General features: G+C 44.9%; 1 protein-coding gene across 1 annotated transcript in view; it reads left to right on the top strand.

Annotated features, from left to right (window-relative positions):
- The window catches only part of LOC124613563 (major facilitator superfamily domain-containing protein 6), a 370,141-nt gene that overhangs the window by 270,115 nt on the left and 78,047 nt on the right, over positions 1-21,979 (top strand). The window contains exons 7-9 of the mRNA XM_047142277.1: positions 6,698-6,811; positions 6,908-7,004; positions 15,750-15,911. Coding sequence (XP_046998233.1) covers positions 6,698-6,811; positions 6,908-7,004; positions 15,750-15,911 — 373 coding nt within the window. The remainder of the gene's footprint in view (positions 1-6,697; positions 6,812-6,907; positions 7,005-15,749; positions 15,912-21,979) is intronic.

Genomic DNA, 21,979 nt, shown 5'->3' with positions numbered 1-21,979 from the left:
ATGTGAAAATTTGTAAATAAAAATGAATATTCATTAAATTAATAACTTGTGTTTCACTAGTTTCATTTCGGTATATTCACTGCGGTATACGGCACGCGCGGCTAACAATCATACGGCCCTGCGGAGACACTTTTTGAACACCCCGTACCTTAGATTACTACGGCAGGTCCCACTGAAGCACACGTGAATGTCCCTCGTAGCATAATACTGGCCATGTATGTTTCAGGCAGCCTTTCACCTGGATGACGGCGTAGTACACGATCGTGGACCAGATATAACAAGAAACATGATTCAGCCTACCAGGTGACGTGTTTCCATTGATCCACGCCACAATCCCGTTGATCTAGAGCGCACTGCAGTCGTAATTGGCGACGTCGCCAGTTCACTGTGGGGGAGCGTAGATGCCATCTGCTGGGGAGCTCTGTGTTCAGCAATATGCGCTAAACAGTGTTCTCCGCAAGACTAGTGCCTGCAGCCGCATTGTACTCTGTCACCAGACCTGCTACGGATCGCCACGTATCATGCTTTACAGAGCGAAAAAGCCTCCGACCTCTACATTTTGGGATGCGGCTTGGACTTTCAACCATTTTCGCGGTTTCACCATTCCTTATCCCACTTCCATAGGCGTTCATGAGAGTAGCACGCGATTAGCCGACCACTTTCGTCGTTTTCGAGATTTTCGTTCTCAGGCGTCATGCCATAACGGTCCGTGTTTGTCAAAGTCCCGTATGTCAGTGGATTTCCACATTTGCATCCTGTATCGTCACCACAATGATTCTCTCTTCCACTTATACAGGGTGAAGAAAAAATGTCGCACTTTGCGGTCTGCGTGCGATTCCTCCTCCCAAATCAACACAAAGTGTATCCAGAAAACCTAGCCCTCCAATAGGTTTATTAGAAAATCGATTTAGAAAACTAGGCTCTGGCAACGCTGTTACTGTTTGCAACGTAGCCAAAAACAGGTAGCATGAACTCTGCACTGTGACAAAGCTGTCCAATTAGTTCAGTGAGATGCGGCAATGCCGTTGGGAACGGATATCCAGACTCGCCCGCTATTAGAGTTCAATTCGCGCCAAACTTTTTTTTTCAGTCAATGCATCAAATTGTATCCAGTATACATCTCCACAATGTCGTATCTTCTGTATCTCTTTCTGCTGCTGTTACCTTAACTTAAACATTAAGACATAAAAGACCATTTTGTTTATTGCGTAACACAAATAGAGACAACAAAAAACAACAGTGGATACAGAAACATCGTCTGTATCGAATGAGGTACGAAAAACACAGTGGTTAGGCTACACTAGATTGCACATTATGCCACGCTCAATAATTCCACTCTGTACGTTTGACGTCCAGGTTTATCTTGACAGAGCCGGTATGTACACGTACGACCAACGTCCACTGTAGAGAAGATGTTCAAAGCGACCACATTGCGTTTGCAAACACTTCGCCACTCGCTGGATCATACTAGGCCGGACCCTACGCAACACACGTGCATCCACCATTGACCAAGCGCCATGTACGCGAGCTATTAGGTCGTGCACATCCATCAGTGGAGTACTATAAACTTGTTCCTTTAAGTGTCCCCACAAATAAAACTCCAGTGGATTAAGGTCCGGGAACGTGGAGGCCAGAACACTTCACCTCCACGACCAATCCAGCTTCCTGGAAACGCTTTATTTAAATAGTTACATACATTCATTCCAACGTGTGGCAATGCACCATCAAGCTGAAACCGTAGCTGTCGCTGAAGGCCAAGTGGAACATTTTCTAATGCGTTAAGCGAAATTTGGCAAAGAAACGTCAGATACAGGGCTGTATTCAGTGCGACCGGCAATAGGGTGAGTGACTGTAGGAAGATACAAGACGACTTAGACAAAATTTCTAATTGGTATGATGAATGGCTGTTAGCCCTAAATGTGGAAAAATCTAAGTTAATGCGGATGTGAAGGAAGAACTAACCTGTAATGCTCGCATACAGTATTACTAGCGTCCTGCTGAAAACAGTCTAGTCGTTTAAATATTTGGGCGAAATGTTGCAAAGCGATATGAGGTGGAACGAGCATGTGAAAACTGTGGTAGGGAATACAAATGGTCGACTTTGGTTTATTGGGAGAATTTTAGGAAAGAGATTCACCTGTAAGGGAGACCGCATGTAGGTTGCTGGCGCGATCTATTCTGGAGTACTGCTCGAGTGTTTGGGATCCGCACCAGGTCGGATTGAAGAAAGACATCGAAGCAATTCAGAGGCGGGCTGTTAGCTCTGTCACCGGCAGGTTCCAACAACTCGTAAGTGTTACAGAAATGCTTCGGGAACTCAAATGGGAAACCCTGGAGGGAAAGGGACGTTCTTTTCGAGAAACACTATTCAGAAAATTTAGAGAACTGGCATTTGAAACTGACTGCGGAGTGATTCTAGTGCCGTCAACATACATGGCGTGTAAGGACCACAAAGGTAAGACAGGAGAAATTAGGGCTCATACGGAGGCGTACAGACAGTCGTTTCTCCCTCCCTCTATTTGCGAGTGGAACAGGAGGGGAAACGACAAGTAGTGGTACAGGGTACCCTTCGTCACGCACTGTACGGTGGCTTGCGGAGTAGCTATGTAGATCTAAGCGTAGGTAGTTATATGATAACAAATTCCAACCTAATTAAACCAACATGCCACAGTAAACGGTGTCAAACAGTCACAACAATACATAGTATACCCGCCTATGGCGGCAATGCAGACGCGTATTGTATTCTCGTATGCAAACGATCGTAGTATACTCGTAGGTGACGAATGGCATCTTGTGGTAGACCATTCCAAGCATTTTGCGCCTTTCTTTTTTTTTCTTTTTTTTTCCAATTCAGCAATTTTTCTTGTAGGGCCTGGAGAACGAGTAAGTTCTCACTTTATCCTATCACAAACATGCTCAACTGGCGTTGCGTCACAGCAGCCGTATGTGGACATTCGTTGTCCTGCTGAAAACCACATCACCTTCCTGTCGAAGGAGTGACAGTAGTACGGTGATGACAGCCTATGCAATGTAGCGGGCATTGGTTACTTTACCCTTCAGATACATGAAATATGACCGCGAGTTGTAACTGGTGGGCCCCCACACCATGAAGCCTAGGATGGGACCTGTGTGTCGTGGGCGATTGCACTCTGGTAGAGGAAGGTTAGCATTCCTACGCCATACATGTGTGCGTCCATCACTCGCATATAAACAAGGGTGTATTTTTCTTCAAGGTTAGGGCCCACTATGTGATAAATTTTGTACAGGCCGTAGTTCTCCACTCAGTCCATTTAGCAGGTACCCACGGCCCCCACCGTGCAACGAAATTTGACAACACAGCTGAGGCCGCGGGCACCGTTGCTCGTGCAGCACCACGTGGAGGTGTTACTGCATGGCGGTCTTGTCACCTACAGACAGAACCCGCTCCCATCACTGATGACAACAGAGCGCTATTCCACTTTCCAGTGAACCCTCTCATGACACCAGAACATCCATGCTTGGTGGTGTCGTGCTGTCAGTGGTAACTTGGGCAAGGCACGCGTGATCTTAATATTGCTGCTAGCAGACTGTCCCATTTGTTCCTTATGACACGGCAAGTGCAACATGTGCCCCAATATCGTCAGTGGAAGATGTTCGATAGGCCACCTCTGCTCGCACTATGCGTCGATCTTGATGTGCTTCTGTATTGTCTGGATGTCCAGAACCTGGTCTACACGTGTTGGAATCTTCCACAGACTACTGAAAGCAGTGACATACCACCGATACATTGTGCCCATCCTACTTCCCTCAATGGGATCCCGTTCAGATAGCTGAAGCTGTTGAACAGGAGAACGTCTGTGGGGTATGATTGCACCTCAGAATGAATAACTCAGCACAGTTACTACCTGAAGAGTCACCATGAAGGGCCGGCCGGAGTGGCCGAGCGGTTGTAGGCGATACAGTCTGGAACCGCGCGACCGCTACGGTCGCAGGTTCCAATCCTGCCTCAGGCATGGATGTGTGTGATGTCCTTAGGTTAGTTAGGTTTAAGTAGTTCTAAGTTCTAGGGGACTGATGACCTCCGAAGTTAAGTCCCATAGTGCTCAGAGCCATTTGAACAATTTTTACATCATGAAGGGCGCATAAACAGGCCTCCTGAACGCCATTCGATTGCCGACGCCAATGACAAATGTATCTTTAACACAACTCCTCAGTGTGCACATATTACGCGTCAGTGCCATTCAACACTATCCTTGAAGACGACGCATTTTTTCCGGAATTGTTCATGTGCACTGTGCAGTTTAGTTAACCATAATCTGTGTACTAAATTCAGTAACAAAAAGGTTTCGAAAATTCTGGATCGACGGAAAAATTTACTGCCATAAATAAAACTGAAATGAAAAGATAGTGCAGCTCTTCCAGAAGACACTGATTTCCATATGCGTACATCGAATAGTTTGCGAATTTGAGCAAGCTAAATGAAACATATGAGTATGAGATTACACGTGTGTTCTGTGCAGGACGTGGCAACTCAGCTCCGCGCCTCCACGTGTTGCTGCCGGTGTGTCAGTTCAACAGTAACTTAGAACCGACTTAGATTGGTGATCGTCCGGGTCTGCCGAGCGCTGTTGCCAAGCGGGATGCACTCAACCCTTGTGAGGCCACTTGAGAAGCTAGTTGATTGAAAACTAGCGGCTCTGGTCGCTAAAACTGACAACAGCTGGAAAAACGGTGTGCTAACCACACGCCCCTCCATATCCACATCCAGCAACGCTTATCGGGTGAAGATAAGAAAGTGGTCAGTCGGTACCTTTGGGCCTTTTGAGGCCTGTTTGGACGGAGCCAGATTCCAATGCAAAAACCGAACCTCTGTAAAAACCGAAATTTTCTTAAATCTTCCGTTGTAAGCCGTAGTTTTGATGCTACATAGAGGCAGAGAGGCACAAACTTCGTACACGCGGCTATGGAACAACAATGACAGTAGGTCGCCCAAGCTCTGGCTCGTTTCTCACACTGTCACGCAAGCAGTGATTCATTCCACATTCAAAAGTAATCTGTTACATTTATCTGCTACTTTCTGCCTGACTTGTACGTAGGAGTGAAATATAGGTTATGGATAACGTAAATGAAGGTTTCATCAGGATTTCTGCCATCATTGTACTATTGAATCTAAATTTCACTATATTGGTAACTCTGATGGTTATCTGTGAATCGTACATCTGTAACTGACATGCGCCGAGGTGCGCAAGGAGGCAAACGTTCTTTTTTTCTCGAATCTTTTCGCAGTTTCATGTTGCAAAGCAGGATCGACAAACAAAAACGCTTCTCTCTTTGAAACGCTACAATCCAATAATATTTTGTGTAGTAGGATATTTATTACGACTTAAGTACTCATACTTCGTGATTCATGTTAAACTTTATATATTGTTTTCCAGAATGTATGCTGGGGTAAAAACTTCTTTCAGTTTAATCAGCTGGTAGATTTATCGATATATCTGAGTCTTGAGATACGTAGTAGATAGCAGCTAGCGGCTGTGTACGAGTATTTTACTATGTTCTTTACCATCGAGAGACAGACAACCGCGAATCATGTGTTGATAGTTAAGTGCTTTACAAGCATAGTGTGACTTACGTAGTGACTCTTAGGACACCCTCCATAATAGTCCAATTTTGTTACGGTCCTCATTAGTCAGTAATCAGCAGGCTGACTCAGAAACGTGAGAAACGTCGCGATCGATATAGAATGTCATCAGACCTGGGTGTCCTCGAAATCCGCTCTCTGTGATGTAGGTCGAGATGACATGCGTTTCTGTTAGTGTAAATGCGCAGAAACTGCTGCTTTGTTGTAGACGTCAGTTTAATTCGTCAGTAGCCAGTGTCACCACATTTTGACGTCGACAAGTGACGATGTTGTGCGGGGAGGGGATACGAGAGTGGGGAGGATGTGTTCTTACAAGCCGCGAAGGGTAGCCGCGCGTTCTGGGGCGTCTTGCCACGGCTCGCGCGGCTCCCCCCGTCGGCAGTTCGGGTCTTTCCTCGGCCAAGGGTGTGTGTGTCGTCCTTAGCGTAAGATACTTTAAGTTAGATTAAATCAATGTGTAAGCTTAGGGACCGATGACATCAGCAGTTTGATCCCATAAGACCTAACCACAAATTTCCACATTTTTTGTTCTTCCAATAATGCAGTTTGTCACGGCCAAATTGGTTCTCATTTTTTGTACCTGCGGCTGAATCAAATATCTATTTACGTTTAGTAGGTTGATCAAGATATTGCCACGTTTCAGATCGCTGTAGATGAAATCACTTTGTAACATGACAAATAATCAGGCCGATTAATCTCATTTGCGGTGTATGTTAACTTGCATAGTACTGCGACTTAACATCTAATCGTTTTTCTACGAAAGTACTTTAAACGCGAGTCCTTGAAATATACGTCGAAATTTGGTTGAAAGCAGGAAAAGTATTCACTGCACGACTAGCAAAATTTATGGACAAGTGCATCGAAGACTGCTGAGGAAATTCTTGGACACGGTAAATGTGAGCAGGGCTAGTAAAGAGAGTCACTTTCCAGGAGCTGTTTTCCGTGCTTAAATCTCGTTGTATAGAGATAGGAATGTGCATTACGTTCTTCTTTTCTGCTTAAAATCAGGTTAATTTAAAATACACCACTGTACTATGTCAAACACAGACAGGTTGCTAATATAATTTTTGATTCCAGGATTATGGTGGAACTCCAACATTGTTCGGTGTTGCATCAGTTATAAACCATATATCCGAGATCTTCGCCTACTTCTTCAGTTTTCGACTGATAAAGCAAATTGGACACGTTAAGGTTAGATTGTAGGAACACTTGCAATCAGTGCGAAATTAAGTCATTGTTAAAACAAAACTAACCATAGAGTTACTACTGCTACTGTTGTTTTCACAGGTACTGTGCCTGGGCCTAGTTGGAAATATTCTGCGCTTTCTTTACATTTCTTGGCTGACAACTCCCTGGTGGGTTTTACCGTTCGAATTCATGCAGGGTAAGTAACACCACACGACGATTTTTTTGTCTAACAGTTTACAGTTTTTGCAAAACATGCATGATATATTACGTCGTCAGATTCGTATGCCGTAGTCTTATGCGAACGTAAATAAAAAATAAATCTTGCAAGCTGATGTGATTGGATTTGCTATTTTCACATGTCGGCAATACAAAAATCTTGTTGCTCTTTCCATGAAACAACGTTGTGTCAAGTAATGTACAACTAGTTTTGGAAAATAATACGATTTTTCTTCGAATTTCCTTTGTTTCTTTTTCATGCAGTCCCCAGCAGTCGTATAAAAATCTCCACTCTCGGTTGTTACTGTTGCTACCATCTCAGTTTCCCTTACTTAGATTGAAATTAGCACATAGAAGCACCAGCCTATGGTTGTTTTCCATCTTCTCTGAGAGACAGTAGGGGTGGATTAGTAATTATGGAAATTTCATTTGACAGCTTCATTCCTATGGGATCGTTATTTTGAAAAATTCAATTTGTGAGAAACTTCAGATTTAAAGGACACTTGTCATAATTCTTTGAGACTTCTAGTAGACACAGTGAAAGACTACGTTACAAAACAAGCGCGATTGTTTTGGCTTATTTTTTAAGTTCAAGATTCTGTGTTTCAAGTCAAGATGACTATTTAATTTATTCGGTGCCGTACCTGCTATAGTAAAAATGTGTGAAGAAATCACACACTCTGGATGTTTTTCACCACTGAACACAATATTTGTGATTTCCACAAATAAATACTTTTCATTGTATCTACTATATTTGTAAACTATCTTTCTAGTTGCTACCTGAACAACACTTCTGTGCGCACTATTATGACCGAGTAGGAAATATTTCAGGATAACTCCACAGGCACTTCAGCTTCCACGAGGACAGGGTGGTCCAATGATCGTGACCGGTCCAAATATCTCACGAAAAAAGCGTCAAACGAAAAAACTACAAAGAACGAAACTTGTCTAGCTTGAAGGGCGAAACCAGATGGCGCTATGGTTGGCCCGCTACATGGCGGTGCCATAGGTCAAACAGATATCAACTGCGTTTTTTTAAAATAGGAACCCCCTTTTTATTACATATTCGTGTAGTACGTAAAGAAATATGAATGTTTTTGTTGGACCACTTTTTTCGCTTTGTGGTAGATGGCGCTGTAATAGTCACAAATATATGGCTCACAATTTTAGACTAACAGTTGGTAAGGGGTAGGTTTTTTAAATTAAAATACAGAACGTAGGTGCGTTTCAGCTTTTTATTTCGGTTGTTCCAACGTGATACATGTACCTTTGTGAACTTATCGTTTCTGAGAACGCATGCTGTTACAGCGTGTGGTTCTAGGCGCGCAGTCCGGAACCGCGGGACTGCTACGGTCGCAGGTTCGAATCCTGCCTCGGGCGTGGATGTGTGTGATGTCCTTAGGTTAGTTAGGTTTAATTAGTTCTAAGTTCTAGGCGACTAATGACCTCAGAAGTTAAGTCGCATAGTGCTCAGAGCCATTTGAACCTGTTACAGCGTGATTACCTGTAAACAACATATTAATACAATAAATGCTCAAAATGATGTCCGTCAACCTCAATACATTTGGCAATACGTGTAACAACATTCCTCTCAATAGCGAGTGGTTCGCCTTCCGTAATGTTCGCACACGCATGGACAATGCGCTGACACATGTGGTCAGACGTTGTCGGTGGATCACGATGGCAAATATCCTTCAACTTTCCCAACAGAAAGAAATCCGGGAACGTCGGATCCGGCGAACGTGCGGGCCGTGGTATGGTTCTTCGACGACCAATCCACCTGTCATGAAGTATGCTATTCAACACCGCTTCAACCGCACGCGAGCTATGTGCCGGACATCCATCATGTTGGAAGTACATCGCCATTTTGTCATACAGTGAAACATCTTTTAGTAACATCGGTAGAACATTACGTAGGAAATCAGCATACATTGCACGATTTAGAGTGCCATCGATAAAATGGGGGCCAATTATCATTCCTCCCATAATGCCGCACCATACATTAACACGCCAAGGTCGCTGATGTTCCACCTGCCGCAGCCATCGTGGATTTTCCGTTGCCCAATAGCGCATATTATTCCGGTTTACGTTACCGCTGTTGGTGAATAACGCTTCGTCGCTAAATAGAACGCGTGCAAAAAATCTGTCATCGTCCCGTAATTTCTCTTGTGCCCAGTGACAGAACTGTACACAACGTTCAAAGTCGTCGCCATACAATTCCTGGTGCATAGAAATATGGTACGGGTGCAATCGATCTTGATGTAGCATTCTCAGCACTGACGTTTTTGAGATTCCCGATTACCGCGCTATTTGTCTGCTACTGATGTGCGGATTAGCCGCGACAGCAGCTAAAACACTTAGGCATCATCATTTGTTTCAGGTCGTGGTTGACGTTTCACATGTGGCTGAACACTTCCTGTTTCCTTAAATAACGTAGCTATCCGGCGAACGGTCCGGACACTTGGATGATGTCGTCCTGGATACAGAGCAGCATACATGGCACACGGCCGTTGGGCATTTTGATCACAATAGCCGTACATCAACACGATATCGACCTTTTCCGGAATTGGTAAACGGCCAATTTTAACACGGATAATGTATCACGAAGCAGATACCGTCCGCACTGGCGGAATGTTACGTGATACCACTTAATTATACGTTTGTGACTGTTACAGCGCCACCTATCACAAAGCGAAAAAAGTGGTCCAACTAAAACATTCATATTTCTTTAAGTACTACACGAATATGTAATAAAAAATGGGCGTTCCTATTTAAAGAAACGCAGCTGATATCCGCTTGACCTACGGCAGCGCCATCTAGCGGGCCAACCATAGGGCCATCTGGTTTCCCCTTCAAGCTAGACGAGTTTCATTCTTTGTAGTTTTTTCGTTTGATGCTTATTTCGTGAGATATTTGGCCCGGTCACCATCAATGGACCACCCTGTATATACTCTGAACAGCCAAAGAAACTGGTATAGGAATGAGTATTCAAATAAGAGATATGTAAACAGACTGTTTACGGCACTGCGGTCGGCAACGCCTATATAAGACAAAAAGTATCTGGCGCAGTTGTTAGATCGGTTACTGCAGCTACGATGGCAGGTTATCAAGATTTAACTGAGTTTGAATGTGGTGTTATAGCTGGCGCATGAGCGTTGGGACACAGCATCTCTGAGGTAGCGATGAAGTGGCGATTTCCTGTACGACTATTTCACGAATGTACCGTGCATATCAGGAATCCGGTAAAACATCAAATCTCCGACATCGCTGCGACCGGAAAAAGATTCTGCAAGAACGAGACCAACGCCGACTGAAGAGAATCGTTCAACATGAAAGAACTGCAACCCTTCCGCAAATTGCTGCAGATTTCAATGCTGCGTCATCAACAAGTGTCGGCTGGCCAACTATCAACGAAGCATCATCGATATGTGCTTTCGGAGCCGAAGGCCCACTCGTGCACCCTTGATGACTGCACGACACAAAGCTTTACGCCTCGCCGGGCCCTTCAGCAGCGACATTTGACTGTTGATGACTAGAAACATGTTGCCTGGTCGGACGAGTCTCGTTTCACATTGTATCTAGATGATGGACGTGTACGGGTATGGAGACAACGTCATCAATCCATGGACTCTGCATGTCAGCAGGGGATTATTCAAGCTTGTGGAGCCTCTGTAATGGTGTGTGGAGTGTGCAGTTGGAGTAATATGGAACCCCTGATACGGCTAGATACGACTCTGACAGGTGACACGTACGCAAGCATCCTGTCTCATCATCTGCATGCATTCATGTCCGTTGTGCATTCCGATGGACTTGGGCAATTCCAGCAGGACAATGCTCCACTCCGCACGTCCAGAATTGCTACATAGTGGCTCCAGGAACACACTTCTGAGTTTAAACACTTCCGCTAGCCACCAAACTCCAGAGACATGAACATTATTGAGCATATCTGGGATGCCTTGTAATGTGCTGTTCAGTAGAGAGCTCCACCCCATCGTAATCTTACGGAATTGTGGACAGCCCTGCAGGATTCATGGTGTCAATTCCCTCCAGCACTACTTCTGACATTATTCGAGTCGATACCACATCGTGTTGCGGCATTTCTGCGTGCTCGCGGGGGCCCTACACGATATTAGGCACGTGTACCAGTTTCTTTGGCGCTTCAGTATAAATATGGTTCATACATACAGAATTTACATACTTACGATCTAGTTTGAGAGGGATGACACACGTAGTCGGTCTTCGTCTTGTAGAAGGAAACAGAGCGGCATTTTTCTGAAGTGGCTTACGGAAACCACGGACGATCTAAACCATAATGGCAGGATGAATTTGGAGCCTCCAGCCTCCCAAAACACAAGGCAACTCTTTTTAAAACAGCGGAATCTCACTAGGTTTATCCCTCACGTACAACAGTGTTTTGCAGACTTTACTTAATAATGAAAAAAGGCAGTGCTACAGTGTCTATTCATTTCTTCTTATCAGTCACTTATCAGCTGACTGCAGGACCATAGTGACGGTATTTGGTTTTCATTTTGAGTAGCATGCCCCCATTAAGAGTGAAATGTTGAGATCGGAAGGAGGTCTTACTTAGTATTAACATTGTAGAGCTTTAGGACTAAAGATTTCCAGAAAAGATTAATACTTGCATTAAAGAGACTGCCTACACTACTCCGTAATCTTCTTGAGTACTGCTGCACTGTGTGGGAGCCTTACCAGATAGGATTGACGGAGGACATCGAGAAAGTTCAAAGGACAGCTCGTTTTATGCTATTGTGAGATAGGGAAGAGTCACAGATACGGAGTGCGAGGTGGGGTGGTAATCATCAAAACAATGGTTCATTTCATTGTAGCGGTATCTCTTAGCGAAATTCAGTCACCAAGATTCTTCAACGAATACCTAAATATTTTGTTATTTATCGCCTACATCAGCAGAAATGATCATCGTAATAAAATAAAACAAAAAATATCTAAGGTTGCGGGGAAAACTTAGATCTACAAGCGGAACTCTCGAGGAATAGTATAAAAGTGGTTCTATGAAACATGTGCGAAACACGTAAGTGTGAATTGCAGAGTAATCATGTAGATGACGATAGTGTGAAAGTGTTGTGTGAAGTGGCAGCGAGGTTTTATTATTATTATTATTTGCGCAGCACCCACTGTCTATTATCTGAGTAATAATTCAGTTATATAATCTAATACCTACCAGGTACCTTTTAACTGTATTTTTGAATACGTGTGTTTTACTGAAATCTTTAATCTCCTTGGGTAAACCATTGCACAATTTTATTTCTTTACGGAAACTTGTATTTGGAGGTTTGTTTTACCTTTGTTGCTACACGTTAAGTCCAGGCGTAATGAATCGGTAAACATACCACACAATTTAGTTAAAATCGCCAATGCTTCGAACAGATCTTTACAATAAGCCCTAAAAATATATATACCAAAAGGCCTCTCGCAGAATCGCGGTTTTAGGGTATGGGAGTGATCTTGGTTCTCGGTTTTTATTTGAGCCAGGTTCCCTGAGTAAAAAGTTTTTGGTTTAGTAGCGAGCAGTGGCCGTTTTTATAGCAATTCTTGCTGCAGCTATGTTACAGTATAGTAATCATGGTTTGAACGATTGTGCGAATCGATTACTACCTTTTGCAAAAGATTTTCATTTGGCTTAAATTAATGCTAAGGTAATGGCACCATTTGTATGTGCACCGTTCAAATTTTACGTGCAAAAAGAGCCACCCTCGCTCGGATTTTACGTGCAAAAACACTCTCCGGACTGGAGTAAAACTGGTGGTTAAAATTTTGTGCACTGGTGTATCGCATCTTGGTCTAAGATAAATATTTTAAAATAAATTTTTAATAATTTGAAAAAATCTTTGCTTAGTTGGATTTTACGTGCAAAAACATATTTCTCTGGGAGGTTTTTGACGCCCCCTTCTATACTTTAAACTAGTACGAATCGGTTCAAACTTTGCACGAAGGTAGATAAATTGAGAAATTCAAAACAAAATTTTTTTATCCAATAATATTTATCCATTTTCGACATACGACGATTTAAATTCGAGCTAAATGTAGCAAATTAAATTCGTTATTGCATGAACTGGATGCGTATAAACGGTTCAAAGTGAATGAAATAAATGAAACGTCCATTCTTACGATAAAACTAAAAACTCTGTTTCAAAAATCAAGCGTCATTCGGATTTTTCGTGGAACAAAAACGTTTTCTGTAAGTATGTTTACGCGCGCCATTTCTATGTTTTAAACTTGAGCGAATCAGTTCAAATTTTGTAAGAAGACAGACAAATAAATCTAATTAATGGTCGTCCTATTGTTTTGTGAAAGCTTTATCCGTTGTTGCGGTGTAAGCAACGTGATTCGAAAGACAATGAAAAACATATAGCCGGCCACGGTAGCCGAGCGGTTCTAGGCGCTCAGTCCGGAACCGCGCGACTGCTACGGTCGCAGGTTCGAATCCTGCCTCGGGCATGGATGTGTGTGATGTCCTTAGGTTAGTTAGGTTTCAGTAGTTCTAAGTTCTAGGGGACTGATGACCTCAGATGTTAAGTCCCATAGTACTCAGAACCATTTGAACCATTTTGAAAAACATATACCGTATCAGACGTCGCACAAGTCAATAAAAATCTGCATCGGTTGCCAAGCTGCGGTAATGGAATGTAATGTCAAGGGACATAAGAGAAGAAAACTGGCTTTACGACTTATCTGGCAGTTCCAAAGACATTTAAATCAAAACATCTTGACATATTCGTGCTTTTTTACGAGTGAACCCTGCTTCCCCAGTGCAATGAGCTATCTCAACTGCAAGGGGTTGGCATACCTGCATCTTGCAATTTCTAGGGTAAAGTCCCTGAGTCTGCGGCAAGATCTAGAAGATTCGCCGGCCATAGGAAAAATGATATGGTGGCATGTGTCATGTTATATGACACGACATCAAGTATCATTTTACTTTACTTGACACGATGCATTATGTTACGTGACATGAATAGTTAATACTAACAAGTGAAAAAGCGGGAATATGTCAAGATGTTTTGATTTAAATGTCTTTGAAGCTGGCAGATATGTCCCTTCTTTTACACTACTGGCCATTAAAATTGCTACAACACGAAGATGACGTGCTACAGACGCGAAATTTAACCGACAGGAAGAAGATGCTGTGATATGCAAATGATTAGCTTTTCAGAGCATTCACACAAGGTTGGCGTCGGTGGCGACACCTACAACGTGCTGACATTAGGAAAGTTTCCAACCGATTTCTCATACACAAAGAGCAGTTGACAGGCGTTGCCTGGTGAAACGTTGTCGTGATGCCTCATGTAAGGAGGAGAAATTCGTACCATCACGATTCCGACTTTGATAAAGGTCGGATTGTAGCCTATCGCGATTGCGGTTTATCGTATCGCGACATTGCTGCTCGCGTTCGTCGAGATCCAATGACTCAGCAGAATATGGAATCGGTGAGTTCAGGAGGGTAATACGGAACGCAGTGCTGGATCCCAACGGCCTCGTATCACTAGCAGTCGAGATGACAGGCACCTTATCCGCATGGCTGTAACGGATCGTGCAGTCACGTCTCGATCCGTGAGTCAACAGATGGGGACGTTTGCAAGACAACAACCATCTGCACGAACAGTTCGACGACGTTTGCAGCACTATGGACTATCAGCTCGGAGACCTTGACGCTGCATCACAGACAGGAGCTCCGGCGATGGTGTACTCAATGACGAACCTGGGTGCACGAATGGCAAAAGGTCTTTTTTTCGGATGAATCCAGGTTCTGTTTACAGCATCAAAATGGTTGCATCCGTGTTTGGCGACATGGCGGTGAACGCACATCGGAAGCGTGTATTCGTGATCGCGATACTGGCGTATCTCCCGGCGTGATGGTACGGGGTGCCATTGGTTACACGTCTCGATCACCTCTTGTTCGCATTGACGGCACTCTCAACAGTGGACATTACATTTCAGATGTGTTACGACCTGTGGCTCTACCCTTCATTCGATCCATGCGAAACCATACATTTCAGCAGGATAATGCACGACCGCACGTTGCAGGTCCTGTACGGGCCTTTCTGGACACAGAAGATGTTCGACTGCTGCCCTGTCCAGCACATTCTCCAGATACCCACCAATTGAAAACTTCTGGTCAATGGTGGCCGAGCAACTGGCCCGTCACTATACGCCAATCACTACTCTTGATGAACTGTGGTATCGTGCTGAAGCTGCATGGGCAGCTGTACCTGTACACGCCATCCAAGCTCTGTTTGCCTGAACGCCCAGGCGTATGAATGCCTTTATTACGACCAGAGGTGGTTGTTCTGGGTACTGATTTCTCAGGATCTATGCACCCAAATTGCGTGAAAATGTAATCACATGTTAGTTGTAGTATAATATATTTTTCCAATGAATACCCGTTTATCATCTGCACTTCTTCTTGGTGTAGCAATTTTAATGGCCAGTAGTGTACATTCCTAACTCTGTCTAGGAAATTCGTCTTTTTGTGCTATGATAGGAGTATTTTTAATTCCAGTTATTCTTATGACCCTTCTCTGTAGTGTGAGAACTATGTTCATGTTTTGCGCGTTTGATACCCACTAAAGAATTCCATAGCTGAGAAGTGAGCTTTTGCTCGAACTGAACGTAAACTTACAGTAGTGTTCCACAAGTTGGCTCCGAGGTGCTGCTGGCTTGTGAAGTGCCTTGTCGCGCCTTGCCGCAGGCATCACGCACGCTGCGGTGTGGGCGGCGTGCTGCTCGTACATCGCGCACAACACGCCGCAGGAGCTGCGCAGCTCCGCCCAGGGCGTGCTGCAGGGCATCCACCACGGGCTGGGCCGCGGCTGCGGCGCCGTCATCGGCGGCATCTTCGTCAACTACTTCGGTCAGTACCGTCTCTACCTGTAGCGTTCTGTCTGGCGAGCAGATTCTCAAATCTACAACTTCCATGGATACACTATTCTTGTGATTTTTTTGTCGAAATCTGACATATTGAGATCATGGCTGTGTACAAGACACAAGCAGATTCTTGCAAAGAAAAAAACAGCAACCAGCCATTGTCAATAACGCTGTTTATTTACAAAAATAGCGCCGTTACTTGTTTCGAACGGACAGGTTCATCTTCAGGCTGCCTTTCACATTTAGAGTACTTTTGTTGTTTATATTAGTTGTCGGCTGTTCTTTCCCCTTGTGGGTGGTGGTGCCCAACGGACATTCGCTACAAACCGGGAAAAAACAGCTGCAATTACGTGGTGCGTGCAATAAGCAGTGCAACACATTTTTTTCTGAAAGCAGGTTGGTTTATACAGGACCCACTACACTATATTATTCCCCACTCTTTTGGCTACAAAACACTATTTTTCAACACAATTTCCGTTCAATGCGATGGCATTACGCCAACTTACTGGGAGGACCTGTATGCTCGCATGGTACCACTCTACTGGTCGACATCGGGGGTAACGTCTAGCTGTATCATTAGCCGCCCCATCATCCACGCATTGCTTCCCGTGGAGTGGATCCTTCATTGGGCCAAACAGATGGAAGTCGGAGGGAGCGATATCTGGGCTGTACGGTTGACGGCATAGAACAGTCCAATGAAGTTGTGTAAGCTCCTCTCTCGTGCGCAGACTTGCGTGAAGCCTTGCATTGTTATGGGGAAGGAGAAATTCGTTTCCATTTTTGTAGCGACAAACACGGTGAAGTCGTTTCTTCAATTTTCAGAACACAGTACACATCAGAGTTGATCTTTGCACAGTGAGAAAGGACATGAAACAGAAGAACCCCTCCAGAGTCCCAGAAGACAGTCACCATGATATTACTGGCTGAGGATGCGGCTTTGAAACTTTTCTTCGGAGACAATGTGGTGTGGCGCCGCTCCATGGATAACCGTTTTGTTTCTGGTTCGAAGTGATGAACCCGTGTTTCATCGTCTGTGCCGATTTTAGATTAAATTTTTTTACGATCAGCCTCGTAACATGCGAGCAATTCCGCACAGACGCCCCTTCATTGCTCTTTACAAAGAGTGAAAAGAGTCTTGGGATACTTTCTAATATCGTGTCGGATCTCATTTTGCCCGGCGAAGTGCAGCACCTGGACGTAGCATGGACTCAGCAAGTGGTTGGATGTCCCCTTCAGAAATATTGAGCCATGCTGCCTCTATACGCGTCCATAATTCTGAGAATGTTGCTGGTGCAGGATTTTGCACACCAACTAACCATTCGATTATGTCCCGTAAATGTCCGACGGGATTCGTATCGGGCGACCTGGGTGGCCAAATCATTCACTCGAATAGTTCAGAATGTTCTTCAAACCAATCGTGAACAATTGTGGCCTGGTGACTTGGGGCGTTCTCATCCATAAAAATTCCATCATTTTTTTGGGAACGTGAAGTCCATGAAGGAATGCAAATGGTCTCTACGTAGCCGAACAGCTGAACCAGAGGACCAAGTCAATTCCATGTAAATACAGCCCACACCATTATGAAGCCACTACCAGCTTTCACAATGTCTCGTTAAAAACTTGAGTCCATGGCTGCTTGGGGTATGCGTCACGCTCGAACCTTACTATCAGCTTATATCAACTGAAATCGAGACTCATCTGACCAGGCCACTGTGTTTCAATCGTCGAGGGACCAACCGATATGGTCAAGAGGCCAGGAGAGGCGTTGCAGGCGATGTAGTGCTGTTAGCAAATGCACTCGCGTCGGTCGTCTGCCGCCATAGCCTAACGCCAGATTCCGCCGCATCGTCCTAACGGATACGTTCGTCGTACGATCCACGCTGATTTCTGCGGTTATTCCATTAACTGTTCCTCGTCAGTTAGCACCGACGCAAACGCCGCTGCTCTAGGTCATCAAGTGAAGGTCGTCAGTCGGCTACTGCGTTGTCCGTGGTAAATGCCAGAAATTTGGTATTCTCGGCACACTCTTGACACTATGGATCTGTATTTAATTCCCTAACGATTTCCGACAGGGAATGTCTCATCAGTCTAGCGCCAATTACCATTCCGCGTTCAGTGTCTTTTAATTTCCCTCGTGTTGCCATAATCACATCAGAAATCTTTTCACATGAATTACCTGAACACAAATGACAGCTCCCCTAATGCACCACCCTTTTATATCTTCTGTACGCGACACTACCGCCAGCTGTATACGTGAATATCGCTATCCCATGGCTTTTGTCACCTCAATGTATGTTGTTCTGTTAGGCGACAAGAAATCTAGCGGGCCACCACTTTGAGTACACCAACAGGTGGACGAGTGTGTCAACTCTACCAACAGAGACCTCAAGTTCATGCTTCTATTTTATAATGCTTTGACTTTGTAATTCTGTCAGAGACAGCAAAGGACTTGGAAGAGCAGTTGAACGGAATGGACAGTGTCTTGAAAAGAAGATATAAAATGTCAGCAAAAAAAAAAAAAAAAAAGATAATGGAGTGTAGTGTAACTAATTAGGTGATGCTGAGGAATTACGCGACACTTAATGTAGTAGATGGGTAGATGGCTTTTGTTAGTTGGACAGCAAGTAACTGTAGCGAGGATATAACATGTAGACTGGCGATGGCAAGAAAAGCGTTTCTGAAGAAGAGAATTTTTTTTTTTAAAACCCTATATACACTCCTGCAAATTGAAATAAGAACACCGTGAATTCATTGTCCCAGGAAGGGGAAACTTTATTGACACATTCCTGGGGTCAGATACATCACATGATCACACTGACAGAACCACAGGCACATAGACACAGGTAACAGAGCATGCACAATGTCGGCACTAGTACAGTGTATATCCACCTTTCGCAGCAATGCAGGCTGCTATTCTCCCATGGAGACGATCGTAGAGGTGCTGGCTGTAGTCCTGTGGAACGGCTTGCCATGCCATTTCCACCTGGCGCCTCAGTTGGACCAGCGTTCGTGCTGGACGTGCAGACCGTGTGAGACGACGCTTCATCCAGTCCCAAACATGCTCAATGGGGGACAGATCCGGAGATCTTGCTGGCCAGGGTAGTTGACTTACACCTTCTAGAGCACGTTGGATGGCACGGGATACATGCGGACGTGCATTGTCCTGTTGGAACAGCAAGTTCCCTTGCCGGTCTAGGAATGGTAGAACGATGGGTTCGATGACGGTTTGGATGTACCGTGCACTATTCAGTGTCCCCTCGACGATCACCAGTGGTGTACGGCCAGTGTAGGAGATCGCTCCCCACACCATGATGCCGGGTGTTGGCCCTGTGTGCCTCGGTCGTATGCAGTCCTGATTGTGGCGCTCACCTGCACGGCGCCAAACACGCATACGACCATCATTGGCACCAAGGCAGACGCGACTCTCATCGCTGAAGACGACACGTCTCCATTCGTCCCTCCATTCACGCCTGTCGCGACACCACTGGAGGCGGGCTGCACGATGTTGGGGCGTGAGCGGAAGACGGCCTAACGGTGTGCGGGACCGTAGCCCAGCTTCATGGAGACGGTTGCGAATGGTCCTCGCCGATACCCCAGGAGCAACAGTGTCCCTAATTTGCTGGGAAGTGGCGGTGCGGTCCCCTACGGCACTGCGTAGGATCCTACGGTCTTGGCGTGCATCCGAGCGTCGCTGCGGTCCGGTCCCAGGTTGACGGGCACGTGCACCTTCCGCCGACCACTGGCGACAACATCGATGTACTGTGGAGACCTCACGCCCCACGTGTTGAGCAATTCGGCAGTACGTCCACCCGGCCTCCCGCATGCCCACTATACGCCCTCGCTCAAAGTCCGTCAACTGCACATACGGTTCACGTCCACGCTGTCGCGGCATGTTACCAGTGTTAAAGACTGCGATGGAGCTCCGTATGCCACGGCAAACTGGCTGACACTGACGGCGGCGGTGCACAAATGCTGCGCAGCTAGCGCCATTCGACGGCCAACACCGCGGTTCCTGGTGTGTCCGCTGTGCCGTGCGTGTGATCATTGCTTGTACAGCCCTCTCGCAGTGTCCGGAGCAAGTATGGTGGGTCTGACACACCGGTGTCAATGTGTTCTTTTTTCCATTTCCGGGAGTGTAATTTAAGTGTTAGGAAGCTTTTTCTGAAAGGAGGTGAAACAAGGACGATAAACAGTTGAGACGACACGAGAATACACGCTTTTGAAATGTGATGCTACAGATGAATGCTGAATAGTAGATTGGTGTGGGGGGGGGGGGGGGGAGTTGTAGATGGAGACCAAGAGATGAATACAGTAACAGATTCAGAAGGATGAAGTTTGCGGTGGTTATTCGGAGCGGAAGAGGCTCGCACAGGACGGAGTAGCATGGAGAGATGCTTCAAACCAGTCTTCGGACGGGAGGCCGCAACAACAATGCTTTCATTTGTTTACTGCAAATAATAGAAATAGCAAACATGAAAACATCATCTTATTACATTTGCTGGAATTTCATTAACATTACAGAATTATAAGCACTATAAATTTGCCTTCCAGTGTTTTTTTTTTATGGAAAAACTGGACCATATCCACAATATATACTTTAATTAAATGAATTTTTTAAAAATATACCTAATTTGGACAGCATTTCGTAATATTTACGAAACCGCAGCAATTTCTTTGTTACTATCACAGGAGGTGCTGGTTTAGTCATCTTCAGCTACGTATTTTCTGATGTTAAATTGAGGCAGAAGGCAAAGTCCACAAGGGTCTGTAAGGGAGTGGTTTTATGTGGCTCTTTGGTTGACCGACGGCCTCTCTACCTACCTCTACCTCCTGCGTAAGCAGATAATGAGACTTTGTCAGTGTTTCCCTTTGTCCTTCATTTGCAATCTGATTATTAATTTTAAATTTATCACGTGTTTGGCAAGGTCTTTTTTCGAATATTGAAAGATTGTGAAAATTAAGTGTTTATATCTATGTTTATCCCGGCAAAGACCTGCTATGAAAATTAACTGGATAGCTCCTAGGAAGGGAAGAAAGTAATGCGGGACTATCTCTAATGAAACAAAACAGATTATTAGCTATTATTAATGGAAATGCCGTGTGGCTAGGGCCTCCCGTCGGGTAGACCGTTCGGCTGGTGCAAGTCTTTCGAGTTGACGCCACTTCGGCGACTTGCGTGTCGATGGGGATGAAATGATGATGATAAGGACAACACAGCACCCAGTCCTTGAGCGGAGAAAATCTGCGACCCCGCCGGGAATCGAATCCGGGTCGTTAGGTATGACATTCCGTCGCGCTGACCACTCAGCGACCAGGGGCGGACAGCTATGATTAATGGCATGCAGAAGTTAAACAGAAAGTACGCAAATGTTCCATCACGGATCCCATGACACATTTGACATGAATAGTGGCACGCTAACGACTTGGTAGAGGTCGAAACAAGGCTCAACAGCGTGTGCACAAATTAAACCAGCTATAATATATGCGAGCTGTATTCATTCGTTATCACCTCTCTACCTCTCGTGTATTTGGGTGTAATGCTTAGCAACGGAAACTTACTACGTTGAAGCAACACCCTAAAATTGCAGTGGGCATTTTTATTATTTAAGGGTCACATAACCACGCGTAAGTTGTAGGAAATTAGGGACCTCAAAATGTAAGTATAAATTGTGAGTACAAAACTTCTTTTTGCTCTCGTCAACTGATAACAAAGTACCGCAGAGGAAGATGAGCGACGCCAAGCGCTGTTGGGCTTGCACTTCTATTTAAAGACTGCATGAAGAAAAAGGAATAACAATTTCCCATATGGACAGCTCGAAAGTTCAAGATAAACGAGAGATAAATATTAAATATAAAGAATTTAGCTTAGAAGATGCGCAACGGAGTTAGTTAACTGGGAACTGACTGAGCCCAAGCAACTCTTTGTATTTCCCAAGTACAGTGAGTGGGCACCAGGACAAGACGAGAGCTGGGAAGCAAATCAAACTTCCCACTCCTAAAGTGCCCAAAATTCCCAAATTCCGTATGGAGGGGTGACCTAATGCTGCTGCCCAG

Source organism: Schistocerca americana, chromosome 4, assembly GCF_021461395.2.
Source record: "Schistocerca americana isolate TAMUIC-IGC-003095 chromosome 4, iqSchAmer2.1, whole genome shotgun sequence".
Lineage (NCBI taxonomy): Eukaryota > Metazoa > Arthropoda > Insecta > Orthoptera > Acrididae > Schistocerca > Schistocerca americana.
Note: the sequence above shows the minus strand (reverse complement) of the source record. Positions and strands in the feature narration are given on the sequence as shown.